Source organism: Crocuta crocuta, unplaced genomic scaffold (genome assembly GCF_008692635.1).
Source record: "Crocuta crocuta isolate KB4526 unplaced genomic scaffold, BGI_CrCroc_1.0 scaffold253, whole genome shotgun sequence".
Classification (NCBI taxonomy): Eukaryota; Metazoa; Chordata; class Mammalia; order Carnivora; family Hyaenidae; genus Crocuta; species Crocuta crocuta.
Window position 1 is genome coordinate 901,716 of NW_027529451.1, and position 15,538 is coordinate 917,253.

Here is a 15,538-nt window from a genome sequence, read left to right on the forward strand (position 1 = left end):
GTTTGTGAATTCAAGCTCCGCATCAAGCTCTGCACTGTTAGTGCGGGTCCTGTTAGTGCAGGACCTGCTTGGGATTTTCTCTCCTCTCTCTCTCAAAAATAAATGAATATTTTTTTTAAAAAGGAAATAAAATATTTTTACAAGATACTAAAAAAACAATTTAAAAAATTTAATGTTTATTTTTGAGAGAGAGAGAATGGGGGAGGAGCAGAGAGAGAAAGGAAGACACAGAATCTGAAGCAGGCTCCAGGCCCTGAGCTGTCAGCACAGAGCCCGACGTGGGGCTTGAACCCATGAGCCATGAGATCATGACCTGAACAGAAATGGGAGGCTTAACCAAGTGAGCTACTCAGGCACTCTGAAAAAAACAATTTAATAGGTAAAAACCATCTAGAACATCAGACAAGTTATTGGCAAAAGTACATCTTTATGCATAGTTAGCATTGCCGTTGGGGATCTCAATGGGGATGGGCATGGTGGTGAAGTGAAGTTGGTGGGAATAGAAAGTTGTAAAAGAGGGACCTTACATGACCAGGTTTCGGACTTTAGATACTAAAGGTTAGTTCATCTGAGAATAGAGAAACTGAAGGCAGAGAGGTGCAAGAGTGTATTTTGATGATCCAGGTAAGAGATGACAGAGGCCATGAAGAGGAAAAGGAGGGCAAGGGCCACGAGATATTTGGGCATCAGAATCCCAAGGACTTGGTTTCCTGGCCGCTATGACAACATCCCTAGTGCCTGTGTAAACTTGGCTATGCCTGATCTCCCACCGATTTCTAAACTAATCTTATTGAACGAGAAGGATGCATTCTAACACTAGTGAATATTATTTCGTCAGTCTATCACAGCCAGACACCATGAGAAAAATACTCCATTTAAGAGAACTTATTTTCCATGGTTGGTGCTAACAAATGTTTATAAAGAGTATATATTTTTAAATAACTGGATACCTGGTACACATAGGCCAATAAGCTATTCTCTCATTATAATCTACGATCCTCAGATAATAACAAGTACTGATGAGGATGTGGAGAATTGGAACCCTCACACATTGCTGGTAGGGATGTACAATGATGCAATCTCTTTGGGCAGCACTTTGGCAGTTCCTATAATAGTTACACAGAGAGCTACCATATCTTTTCCACACCTAGGTATATACCAAGAGGAATGAAAACATGTTCAAGCAAAATGCCCAAAGTAGCATTATTCCTAATAGCCAAAAAGTGCAAATAGCCCACAGATCCATCAGCTAATGAATGGATAAATATGAGGTGGTATGTTCATACAATAGAATATTATTTGGCAATAAAAATAAATGAGGTCTGGTCTGATGCATGCTACAACATGGATAAACCTTGAAAATACTATGTTTTGTGAAAGAAGCCAATCACAAAAGACCCTATCTGTATGATTCCATTTATATGAAATGTCCAGAACAAATATATACAGATAGAAAGTAGATTACTGGATACCACAGACTAGAATATTTGGGAAGATGAGGACTCACTGCCAGGAGGTACAAGGTTTCTTTTGGGGTGATAAAAATATTCTAAAACTGATTGTGGTAATAGCTGCATAACTGTGAATGTACTAAAAACCATTGGAATGTATGCTTTAATTGGGTAAATTGTACAAATTATATCTTGGTGAAGCTGCTTTTTAAAAAAACACAGCTGCAACATCTTGGCATCTTTGACTCTTTCCTTCTTGCTGCAGCAACAGCTCTTTGCAGCGGTATTTTGGGGAAAGCAATGTGTGAATCTCTGATGTCTTTAACAAGTCCTCTACTGTAAGGATATTTTCTTAGAGTTCATTAGGAATTATTGCTTAACTAAGCCTGGAATTGTAATCCAATAGCTTCTCAGTAGGAATGCACCATCTGTGCTCTTCTTTAAATGAGTCTATTCTAACAGAACGCTTTATATTTCAAAACACACTGATTTAATGTACATAGCACTGCAATGTAGACTTACAGGATGAGCTTTTAAATTTTTAAAAATATTTTATCAACAGTATAGATTATAGCCAGTGTATTTTGTGTTGTTTCTTGAACAGTGTCAATTCAGTAGGCATTAATATCGAATGGTTTTAACTTTCTCTCATCACTGCCTTAGGCCCTATTTTATTGAATCTTCCTTTTCTATTCCTTAACAGTATTTAGCAGATCTCATAGCATCCAGGTCACTTTCAGTTACTAGAAATTCAGTATGGTCCATTTTTAAACTCCTATCTCATACCTGATTTAAATTTGATTTCCTCTTCCACCTCCCATCAGGGTGGATGGAACTTTGTCTGCTTCTCAGATATCACCTTCTCCTCCCTTCTCAAGGCCTAACTCCTAAGCATATGGGGACTAGGTAATGAATGAAAATGGTGTCCCTTTACCTAATTTCCCATGGTTACTTGCCATCCAAGCGTTCTAGGTGATAGGTGTCAAAATGCTTCACATGGGTAGTTTGGAGAGCTCACTGCCCAGTTCACTGATGTGGAAGACCCAGCTCTGGCTCAGCCTCCTAATAACTCTTCTCCTTTGGCGTCCTGGTAAATATTTAACAACAGGCTAGAGGTGGGAGTCGGGTGGTGGTATTTGTATATGCATGTACACAAGTTCATTATATTTTACTGAGGTAAAGAATGTGTAGTACACAATTTACAAGTAATGAAGTATACAATACTCTTTAATGTAAACTCCATTCATCAGTTGATTCTCCCAGCAGAAGTTCAATCATTTTTGCCAGAATCTATAGCCATCCTCTGGTCGCAGCTGACAAATGAGTATAATACTAATATGAATGTTAGATGATATTTTCATTTAAGAACTAAGACAAAAGTGGGACACCTGGGTGGCTTATTCAGTTAGGCATCTGACTTTAGCTCAGGTCATGTTCTCGTGGTTTGTGGGTTTAAGCCCCGCGTCGGGGTCTGTGCTGACAGTTGATCACCTGGAGCCTGCTTCAGATTCTTTGTCTCCTTCTATCTCTGTTCCTCCCTTGCTCACACTCTCTCAAAAATAAATAAACATTAAAAACTTTTTTTAAAAAGAACTAAGATGAAAGTGAAATAAAGAAGGATTTTGGAATTTCACTTCTTAGTGTCATAAGCAACTCCTTTGCTTAACTGAGATAATAGGTTCAATACTGGAAGAATATATCCTCCAGTTTTTATGCTCTTGACAATGTAAGGACTCTAGACATACCACACTTTGAGGTTTAATCTGCATTATTAGCATTTTCTCCATCACTTTCTTAACTCCAGACAATCAACAAAACAATATGCCAAGTCCTAATTTGTAGTTCTTGGCAGTTCAGGCTACATGCATGACTTTATTGAATGCATAATTGGGGCAAGATGCATGGCAACACATTGTTTTTTTCTACCGTACAGATAGAGTCAGCATAAAAAAAATTATGAGAATAGTAATCATGGCAGTAAAATAATTAAGAAATGAGTTTTGAATATTCCCCCTTGTTTGTAAATAATTTATTTAATTGTAACTTTAATTTTTAATAATGGCAGTGTTTAAATTCCTAAAAATGTAAAAACTGGCTGGCAGGCTGCTTCCAGAATACCACTGCCCCTCTCACACAGCATTCCCCTAAGAGCCTCTTAGCTCCTGTGGTCCCCTCCTTTGGGGAGCTGCCTTCTAGATAGGACACTCATGAGCTAGCAGGGACAGTACAGACCACTTCCTTGGTGCTCCTCTCACCACTCAGATAGTCAAGGGGCAAATCCCTGGCCGGGAATGGAACTGCAGTCTGCTTCTTGCAGGGACCCTAGTCTTTACTGTGGGGTCTCTTGGTGCCCTCTTCACATGGCTCTCAGAGGAAAAAGTCATCCTCTCCCCGTGGTTGTGGTGGTGGGAGGAGGGAGACAGGGAGGCCCCACTACCACACACCATGCTCCCAAGACAATAGCTTTGCACTCTCACAAACCTTCTCTCCCATCCCATATTCTGTGATAGACTTCGGGGGCTGTCCGAGCCAGCTCATCTTCTCTTAATAAGTCTTGTGGAAGGTACTCATGGTCTCTTTAGGATTTGGGATACTTAGTACCTTTTACCACCACTGGTTATTAATGCTGAAGTAACAGCATGTCTTGCCAGACTTATATGCAGTTCTATCTAGCATTCTCAAATTTAAATCTAGATTATATTATGGATAATATCCACCATTTGGCTTAAATCACAGACATAATTTTCTGCCTAAATCACTTTGAGTCTCACACACTGTGTGTGTGTGTGCGCTCGCGTGTGCGCATGCATGTGCACATGTGTCTTCTTAGGATATTTAACAATCTTTCTGGTTTAGGCTAGGCCTATAGTTAGTAGTCTTATTTCCCCACATTCCAAAAGACAAAAGCCTTAACTCTGTCCTACTCACTTGATTTTTAATTAGTATATCCAGAGAAATTCAGATATTTCTAAATCTTGATAACATTCTTCAAAAGAAACATAAGATTGCTATACCCGTGGATGAAATTGCTTTAAATACTCTGAGTCTCAACCTCATCAAGATTAGGGTTCTTTAAATAAAATTTTAGTAAAGAAAAAAAATGGGAAAGGGTAAGAACTTACCCTACCAGATACCAAAACACACTATAAAGCTATAGTGAGAAAAGCAGGATGAACAAATAAAGCAAAAGACAAATTAATCTATTGAAAGAACATCAAGTACAGAATCAAATCAAGATCTGTGTAGGAATCTTAAGAATGATAAAGCTAGCATTACACATAAAAGTTACTATATGTAAATAGAAGGGGATATTTTAAAATACTGGAGTGAACAAAGGGGGACCTTTATAAATAAGCATTTATATTTATAAATAAGCAATTATATTTATGTTAATAAGACTTATTAAAAAATTTAAACTTATGTATGGCAAGGGGCATCATAAGTTAGGTGAAAGGGCAAACAATACACTGAGAGAAAATATTTTCTCCATACACAATATATAGTGTTATTGTTCGAGGTGCATGAGTTTATTTTGGCTGAATACTGATCAGCCAGTGTTAAAATCAATAAACAGCCCAAGGCAAGGCTGAATATTCCCGTCGTAAAATGATCCTCTGAGATATGGCAGTAAATATGAAATTTTAAGAATTTAAGTAATATTATAATTTTATTATTAAAAATTCAGTATCTTTTTAGAGTCTGTCATTATGATGTACCAATATAATTTCTCAGCACTGCCAGCTACTAGATGGCTCCTGTGCATATTTGCAATACTTAAATAGATGTTTTCACTTAATGAAAAGCATGAATAGGGAGGAGAGGTGTATGTATGCCAGTGTAGGTTACTGTTAATGAAGATTTTGCTATCTGATCAGTAAGCTTTCCTTTTCCTTTCATAGTCACAGAAAGGTAAAGACTTCCCTTCTCAACTCCCAGACTCAGAGGATCTGGCTGCTGGTGGGGGTGCAGGGCCACTGAAGTGCTCCCGCAGTGCTGAAGAAATCACTTTCCGAATAGTGAAGAAGCAAACATAAGGTTTTTCCCCTCACATTTTTGTATCTAATATTTTTACATTTGGTTGCTGCTTCCCACAGTCACTGGATGTGCGGCCTTCCCTGCCGGCAGCCCCTGGTTGGTCCCAGGTCCTTTCCTGTCAGTGCTGGTATAGACAACAGACAGCTACGAGCCGTTTTGTTCCAGCAGCCTCTTCACATATGGCGACTGCTCTTCCATCTCACTTGGAGCATTTGTTTGAATGTTCTGCCTGAGAAGGTGGTTCCAAATTATTCCGTTGTATGCCATTGTGTTTAGCTTTGGCTGAAAGAGCTTTTCCGTCCCAAGTGATGCTCATATTGCTTACCAATACTTTTAAAACCAGTATTCAGACAGTAGCACTGAGTACGAATGATGGTATTGTGCTTGTTAAAGATGATGGTAACTTACATGATCCGTGAATGCCACAAGTTTGGTAAAGCTGAAAATGACATCAAAGGAGGCATCTGTCTGTTCAGTCTTCCAAAGACTAATGCGGATTGGGCTAAATACTGAGGCCCAAGCTAAGCTTCAGTTCATGCCTGATATCTATTATATATAAAGTGCTCCTTCATATTAGTAGGAAAAAATGGACAACAGACATGAGCAAGCAAATCACAGAGAAAGAAATATAAATAGTGAACAAAAATAAGAAAATGTTAAACCTTAATAAGGTATCAAGTTAAATGCAGTTACAACAGACAGTTATAAAAGACTTAAATAAATCTAGGCTAGACCAAACCACAGCAGAAAGATTCCATGAATGACATAAAAATGAGCTACTTCACATCATTGCAAGGCAGACATACAGAACGCCTCCAGTGACTTGATGGAGCTAAAAGAATCGTGTTAATCACAGGTATAATGGAACGGCTGGTAAGACAGTCATTTATAGCCTTGAAGTGGCACTTGAAATGGCAAAGTGCAAAGCACAGATTTCAATAATAAAATAATTAAGTTTAAAAAAAAATGGAGAAAAGTGAAAGAAAGCTGTCCCAGTCACCATCAGGTCCCTTTCTCTGACTCGCTGATGATTCACATCTAGAGAAGACATGTCTTTGATGAACCAGCTTATAACGGTAGTGCCACCCAGGGACACCTGCCACACGGAGTCATATGGTCACTGTTTTGTGTGTGTTCCTTACTTGTCTCATGTGTTTCTGTCTGTATTTATATTCACGCAATAAACAGAGTTAATAAAAGGGAAGCAGAGTGACAGGCAGAGTCCCATGAGGCAAGATTTTGCTTAGCACTAGTTCTCTGGTACCAGTACAGAGTAGGGACTCAATAAGTACTTGTCAAATGAGTGAATGCATAGGTTCCAGTCCAATGGGAAATACAGATTAGTAAACAGCCTGCTAAAAGGCAGTCTTCTCTGTGCAGTGATGGGGTGGGAACACACAAAACAGAAATGGGATATCTAAGACTGCGAGGAAGCTCCTAGAAGACACCCCCCAGGATGCTATGCTTGGGCTTTATGGAGAAATGAGTAGAAGCCTTCCAGGCAAAGGAGGCATCAGAAGTAAAAGTGCAGACCTATGGAAGAGCAGGGCTTATAGAAGAAGCTGCAAGCTGTTTTTTCAGTCTTCAAGCACAAGCAGAGAAGGCTCAAAAGACTACGTCTAGATCAAAAATCTTGGGAGCCATACTAAGGACTTTTGGATTTTATCTGAAGAGAATGTCTTCACAAAGACCAATCAGATTTAGATTTTAAAATTTATTTTTATTTTATTTTGAGCGAAAAAAAGAGAGAGTGTGGTTGAGGGGCAGAAAGAGAGAGGGAGAGAGAGAGAATTCCAAGCAGGCCCCACACTCAGCACGGAGCCCAATGTGGGACTTGATCCCACAACCATGATATCATGACCTGAGCAGAAGTCAAGAGTTGGATGCTTACCTGACTGAGCCACCCAGGTGCCCCAATAGATTTCTATTTTAAAAGATGCACAAGAACAGTTAGTTGCCAGTCTTTATTTTGAAAGTAATAGCGGCAGCTTTGTATGTGCATTACAAGAATTAATTAATTAGATTCTTATAACAATCTATGGAGTAATTACTATTATTGTCTCCATTTTGTAGTTGACAAAACCGAGGCACAGAGAAGTTAAGCATTTGCCCAAGGTGACTCAGTTATTGGTGGAGCTGATAACACAAACCCACACAGTCTGTATCCAAAGCCTATGCCCTTTCCACTGTTCTGTACTACTTTTGTTTGTGTTTTTTAAGAATATATATGTTTTCTTAAGAAAAAAGGAATCAAAATTGTTTTCCATGTAACTTTTCCCATTTCACCTACCAACCGAGATAGAATGTTCTTTGACCTTGCAAGTAGAAATCACTCAGCAATTTGTAGTCTGCCTGTCTTTTCCAGTCCTCTCTTACCAGCTGCTTCTTTATCCCCTTTATAAGTCTTGCTTCCTGTCTTCCTCGTCCCTTTGTGGACAATTAACCCATTTGACTTCCAGAGTACCCAGTGTAGCGCCAGCCAAGAGAGAGGCCAGCCTGGCGATGAAGTTGCAGGAGTTCTCTGAGCCTTTCTCTTCTAGAATCAAAGGTTCACAGAACATAGATCTCAAAAGAATGGTAAAGGGGACAGAGTACTCAATAATGATCACTTTCCACTCACTTGCAAATAATCATGATGGCTGTCTAGTCAACAAGCATTTAGTGGAACAGCTTCTCTTTGCACCTGAAACTATGTTGGGAGGCAGCGGTGAGACCAGGAGGTGGAGCTGAGAGAAGAGGAAGGTATTCTGCCCCTTGTCGATGGTCTTTCAGTCTTGCACTTTCATTGAGGCTGGTATTTCATAGCTAGTGTTGTGTCAACAAAAATGATGGCATTTTTATTAAACAGATGAGGTGAGGTGGTTTAAAGGTCTAGTAAATGAAGAGCATTATAAACCAACTCTCACCCTCCATGATTTTCCATTGCCCACGCTGTAAATCCTGTTCCTCAGCCTCCGAGAATCTCTAACACATGCATCATTAGTATTTGGGAGAATTAAGTGCTTAAAATCATCCAGCCCTGTGCTGTAGGCATAAACATGCTTCTCTTATCAAAAATTCAAATAATTGCTGTGAACAAGGCAAAGAGTGTAGAAGACTTAAACTTTAATTTACTTATCGGTTGATAAATTTTGTGAATCTTCTTCAGTTAGAGAAGGAAGACCAATAGAGGATAGTGTCAAAGACTGATAAAGATTTGGGAAAGGAATAACAATGTAGAAACCTAAAGTGATGGGAATTTTTTCCTTATTTTTTTAGAAATTGTTAGAGAAACAGTAATTCACGTTTGGAGACTGTTATTATGTCCTTGGCATATCTGTATCCATGAAATATGAAACCTGTGTAAGGAGATTTGTTTTTACTTAGGGTCATAATTATAAATACACTACAAAGAGTGTCTTATTCCATTAAATTGTCTGGTGGTCATTTGCTACATATATATTGCATAGTTTTGATCCACTAACCTACAAATGTAATTTTCTTCTATTCAGCAAAACATTTTAACATTGAGAACTATGTCGTTAACATGATTTTTAAATTTCCTCATATTATACCTTTATGTTATTCCTTCATTTGTACGTTAAACAAATTACAGATTTGCATAAATTTGTGAAAGGGTATGCAGAGTAATGATCCTCACAGCATTGTTTATAAAGCCAAAAATTGGAAAGAGCCCAAATGTCTCTAAACAAGAAGTTGGTTATTCAGGTAAATATTAAAAATGATGAAATCAATTTGTGATTATTGACATAAAAGACATTCACCATATCATGATTTCTTTAAGATTACAAAAGCAGCCTATACATTGACCTTTTTTTAATTGCGTGTTTATATTTTAATTTTTGGGTTTTTTTTTTTTAATTTTTGAGACAGAGCATGAGTTGGGGAGGGGCAGAGAGGGAGGGAGACACAGAATCCGAAACAGGCTCCAGTCTCTGAGCTGTCAGCATAGAACTCGACGCAGGGCTCGAACCCACAAACTGTGAGATCATGACCTGAGCCGAAGTCGGATGCTTAACCGACTGAGCCGCCTACTAGCCCCTAATTTTGTGTTTAGAGAAGAAGTCCAGGAAGATCTGCTTCTTTCTGAGTAAGTTTGGAGATGATCTTCACTTATAGCTTTCTGTCTTGTGTATTGTTGGACATGGTTTTTATTAATTACTGCTTTTACAGGTAGCATGCATAATTTTACAGGTGGAAAAATATTCTTTTTAAAATCAGACTTGAAAAGGTAAAAGGAACTCTCAAGGAAATCTAACATTAGATTGTTTAAGCGTACAAAGAAATTTTGCACAATGCATGTTAATTTTATCAGTGCTCCGCCTTGTGAGATTTTTCCCTTCTTCCCCTACTGAAATAGTTTTAACACTTTCCCACCCACAGCTTCTTGTTCCCTGTCCGTCATGTGTCCCTTCTTTCTCCTTTGAGCTGAAATGACAGGCCTGTCTTGTTCCCCATATGCCCACACTGTAAAGATACGAGTTGAGGCAGAACATCACTGGTCATTCTGGCATTAAACCTGTCCTTTACCTTGACCATTGCGTTTGGAAAGACAAATGGACTTTTAATGCATTTCACTAATAGACATTCTGTTCAATTAAACACCTGTCTTGAGTGACATAGATGCCAGCTCTTGAGGATACCTGTGTTTTTACTCAAGGTTTTACATTCTAGACTGACAGAAATTGGAGCAAGATGATTTTTTTGGGTGTGTCACTCAGACTTCTCATAGGCCTTTTAGACTCCAAAGCCATTACTTACTCTGAACTGAAAGACCGTATTTTTTTTTTTTTTACAGTATCTTAGCCAGTTTGCAAGCATTACTAGTTTTAATCCTCTTGAACCTGGTTGGTTTAAGCGATGGTTCCAGTTTTAGGATTTGGTGAAAAGAGGCAGAAGTTCTGAACAAACTCCTATAGTGAGTAGTCTATTAAATTGTTTGTGATATAAGTGACCATAAGAAACTGGCCTCTCCCTAGAATAATCATAACAAGCTTAGCACAAGTCCAAGAAAACATAAACAAGGTGATGAACAGTGTCTTGTCAGAAGTTTCAGCAGCAGAGTCCTCACCAGATCATTAGAAGGTAGTGTTTCTCTGGTGCCTCTAATATTGAGAAGGTGTGACCATGAATACCTTACTAGGTCGGAGTCTCTGAATCTTCCCAGGCCATAGGTTGTGTTAGAACATGGGCGTACCTCCTTACTCTCTTTTTATCTTTAACACAGTGTTTGCTAATTATGCTCCCTTTTCCCTTTCGGTTCTTTCTTATCCACTTGCCCTAACACACCCAAGTTCTCAGCACCAAAAGTAGAGGGAATAAAAATCAGAGAAAGAGTGAAATTAGAGAATGGAGGAAATGGGGTACATTCTGGGCTCCCCAGAAACCCAAATTACTTTTTCTTTAATTGCTCTAATTTTGTTTGAGTCCTGTTGGGGTGGAGAGCAGGCTCCCAAGCAGAGAAGAGTNTGTGGGGGGGGGCACCAGGCTCAGAGCCTGGCTCTGCCGCTTAGTCTGTCTGGAGCAAGTCATGTTTCGGTTTACTGCTGTGTCAGCTCCTCAGAGTTTTATGGAATTACTGTTAGTTTTAGGACATGGTATATCTGAGTATTAGCTATCACTTAATATCTACCAGTATTTTTGTAATAAAGAGCTAAGTGAATTTTGATATTCCCCAGTTCAGAGGAAGAGGCAGACCATCTTCCCCTGTGTCAGTGGGTCTCACTCAGGGCTGCTGCTTGATTGTGTTTGACTCAGACTCTTGAAGCTTTCGTCAGTGCGGGCCACCAGGGGTGTGAGTGCCACTGCCACCGCCGCCTCGGAACTAAGCCTCAGGGTAGAGGACTTGGCCAGGCCAGCTCAGCCACTTGGGCTGAGAGTTTTCAGTGAAACGAAAACAAGGGGTGAAGGATGAGAGGTATGCGGTGGGCACAGGGAGAACAAGACCTGAAGGGAAACATGGCAGGAGCTATCAGTAAAGGCACAAGTAGGTGACTCTTTGGGCAACTGGTGTGAAATGTGTCACTGGCAGGTCATTTATGGGTCTTTGCTAAAGCGACTTCGTTCCAGGTTAGAGCAGCCACTTTCCACCACCTCCCCATCTACTCCCTGAACTAGGGCTGGCTTTCCAGACACTCTTTTTCCCCAACTTTGAAAGAGGAGGTCCTGCTGCTGTTTACTGACTCCCGACTCTGCTTCCCTTGCAGCTGACCCTCTGGTGGGCAGCATCGCCACACAGTACATGACCAACAGAGCAGAGCACGACCGGATGGCCAGACAGTGGACCAAGCGGTATGCCACATAGGGGCCTGCTGCCCGCTGCCCCCGCCGGACCTGTGCAAGCACATTCACCAAGTGCATCAATAGCCCTACCCACCCCTCCGGACCTCGGTTCTGATCTTCTTATTTTTATTACATTTTGAACCTTTTTCTGATGGTATGTCATCCATCTCCCGTCCCTTGTCCCTTCCTTCACTTCCTCCTTTTCCTTCTCTCTTCCCTCCACCACCGCCTTCTCAGTTTCTTCCCTTTGTTTGATTTCTATTAACTTGAAAGATTTGGGGTTTTTTTTTCCCACCTCAACATGGATGGGAGCTTTTGTTTTCAGTGCAAACAATGTTGGATCTGTAATAGTAAGAGCTTTCTTACAAAGCTTTGTATTACTGTGTGGTTTTGTTTTTTGTTGTTTGTTTTATTTTGATTTTTTTCCTTTTATGTGATCTTTGGGAAAACACGAATTCAGAATTATATCTCATTTCTACTTAAATGTAGTGCTTAGGATTAATTTTTTGTACTGAAGTCTTTATTGGTGGGTGCATGCTACTGGGAACAAGTTTTTTGTACAAAAGCTTCAATCAGAATCACTGTGCATTACTGAGACTCTGTTTATCACTAGCCTTCTGTCTCCCACACAGAAGACTGTTGGATTGAACAAAATAATATGTATTTTGATTTACTTAAAGTGCTTGTAAATTTCTTAGGGACCTGCCACTTTTGACTGTGGATCAGTTGATGTACACTTGTATTATTAAAGCACTCAATAAATCACTGTGGCTGATAAATGCACTTCTGGTAACCCAGCTTTGTATCCTGGTGACTAGCATAGCCCTACATGCAGCAAGGCTTGTCTAATTCAATTACAGATTCAAGTGTATTTTTCATCTCAAACCTTTAATGTTTCTTTATAGCTGAGTTGCTTACCATGTGGAATTTCTCCAGCTGCCAATAACCTGATGATCTTGTGGTTGTTTCAGGTCACTATCACTTTACATATTGGCCACACACTGCTTTGTCATAGACCTCCTTTCTGTTCTAACCTTCTTTACTTGAAAATTAAAATATGGGACTCCAAAAATACCCTTCTCGTGAAAGTCAAGTCAGACTGATCCTTGTGTTTAACCACTTCTGAATTTATTTCTCTTCCCTTTTCCTCTGAAGATTGCTCTCATGATTACCCTTGAGTTTTGGTTTTGTTTTTTCTCCATAGTTTTAGTGGGAGAAGTAAACTCTGTCAGTCATGGTCAGCACATTCACTGACAAGGGTATGTATATCTGGCTCTAACCTTCAGACTATTTTAGGTATGTTTTGTTTTTTCCCATAATTTTAGTGGAAGAAATAAACCCAAATGTATCATTCATGGTCAACACATTTGTGACAAGGGTATGTCTGTCTGGCTTTGACCTTCAGACTGTTTTAGATATGCAGCTATAGAGGAAGAGAAAACTTGTGTGTGGTGCAGTTTAAAAAACATACTGGGTGGGCTCCTGGGTGGCTCAGTCGGTTAAGCATCTGACTTTGGCTCATGTCATGATCTCACAGTTTGTGGGTTTGAGCTCCACGTCAGGTTGAGCTCATGTCCTGTATTCGTGAGCACAAGCCCCACTTGGAGTGAGACCCACGTCTCTCTCTCTCTCTCTCTCTCTGCCCCACTCACTTGGGCCCTCTCTCAAAATAGATAGATAGATGATAGATAGATAGATAGATAGATAGATAGATAGATAGATAAAATTTTTAAAAATTTTAAGTAAATAAAATAAAGATTTTGGAAAAAAAAAAAAAAAGGAAAAACCTACTGACATGCTGACTGAAATTCAGGGTTCTTTGTGTTACAAGGCATATTGGAGACTCCTGCTGTCACTAATTACAGTTACAAGCCCACCATGGAGCTTGGTCTCATTTAAGGAACATCTTTACTGCTAAATAGTGGGAGTTACAAATGGAAGTCATTCACCTCTTATATATTTCTGATTCAAATTTAAAATGTTTATTTGGAACATTTTAAATATCTGATTCAAAAGATGCAGGGTTTTGCGGTTAAAAAGAAATCCTGAAGAAAATATCGTTTAAATATTGAAAAGGTAACCTTTAAGCCAGAGTACATAGGGATATTTTTTTGTCCTTCTCATAATGATTTTGCATTCATTTTATTTGAAAACATTTTCCTACAGGTCATACGTGTGAATGGGCATAACTGTATTCCAATAAAGCTTTATGTATCAAAACAATCAGTAGCCAAATTTGGTCCATGAGTTGTACTTTGCCAGTCCCTGATACAGACCCTCCCCCATAGACTAGGGCCAGAGGGGTGAGAGGGAGAGAGAGAATCCCAAGAAGGCTTCATCAGAAGTGAGGAGCCTGACTCAGGGGTCAATCACACAAATGCATGACATCGTGACCTGAGTCAAAACCAGTAGTTGGATGCTTCACCGACTGAGCCACCTATGTGCCCTAAAAAAGAAGTAATTTAATTAATATAAGACTAATTTTTAGGAAATTCCTTATAATGTGCTACTATTTACAGATTTTCTCACCAAAGATTTCTATATTTACTTTAATACTTTAGATTTTAAAAGTCGATCCTGAAAGCACTGAGCCATATTAATAGTCTTATTAAACTGATTTTTTTTATTTTGGCTGATTCAACTAGACTTATGATATTAAAACTGACTTTTATTGATAATGTCTAAATTCAGTTTGCTTTTCTTCTTTTAAAAAATGTCAGCTCCATTGGACATATTTTAAATGATGTATCCAATATATTACATCCACATCTCCTATCTGGTTGTACTTCAGATCATTTAAAAAATATGTGTTATTTGGGAGCCAGAGATTATAATAGTTCTAGAAGGAATTCCTGTCATAAATCTGTGTTTGCTTTCCCATGAGCCATCTTTAGATTCTATGTCAATTTGATAGGAAATCTCTAAAATGTCTTTCCCTGTGTTTATGAACTCTAAATACTTAATGACAAACAAATGTGCCCTCGCCTCAAAATGTGAAAGCTAGAGAAATTCCAGAGAGAGCAACAAATCCTTAGTTGAGCCTGTTAAGTCTAGATTCCAGATAATGTAGTAATTTGACTTGAAATCTATAACCACAGCAGGCAATACAGTTCTAATAAGTTTCTTTAAGTGTTTGCAAAAGAAGATTTGGGAGCAGTCATTTCACTAATAATCATGGGGACAGCATTTCTAAACTTCAGGAGTGATTTTGTACCTTAATTTTTTAACTTTCCATCCCAGTTTTGCTAGTTATAGTATTTTATAGATTTGTTAAGTAAAATGTTGGCAGATCCTTGACAGAGGCAGGACTTCTGGCCATTGAGAAAGTAGTTTGAAATGATATTTATTTACCTTAAGTATCTCAGAAGGTTGTGGCCTTGATTTGTCATAAAACTAGAAATACATAGAACATTCTTCATCTCTTTTACAGGAATCCTTTGAATGCAGCAAGTACAGAAGTAGTCAATATTTTCTTCTTATTCCAAAATTAGAGAGTCAGCCTAGAAGTTCATCTTACAATACTGGTTTGGGAATTAGGAAGAAAGCCAATATTTATTCAGAATATACTGTGTACCAGGCCATAAGTTACCTAATAAAACCTCCGCATAGTCCTTCAGGGTGTAGGCTGCCATGGTCTAAAACACGTGTGTCTCCCCCTCCCGTGCCTTAATTCATAGGTTGAAATCTTAATCCCAAGGTGATGGTGTTAGGAGATAAGGCCTTTGGGAAATGATGAGGTTATAAGACAGCCCTCATGATTGGGATTAGTG

At 39.0% G+C, this 15,538-nt stretch overlaps 1 protein-coding gene across 1 annotated transcript in view; it reads left to right on the forward strand.

Annotated features, from left to right (window-relative positions):
* UBE2E2 (ubiquitin conjugating enzyme E2 E2) overlaps positions 1-12,547 on the forward strand; it is a 373,168-nt gene extending 360,621 nt beyond the window's left edge. Inside the window, exon 5 of the mRNA XM_077760694.1 lies at positions 11,693-12,547. Within this exon, the coding sequence (XP_077616820.1) occupies positions 11,693-11,790 (98 nt within the window). The 3' untranslated portion in view covers positions 11,791-12,547. The remainder of the gene's footprint in view (positions 1-11,692) is intronic.
* The last annotated feature ends 2,991 nt before the right edge of the window (positions 12,548-15,538 follow it).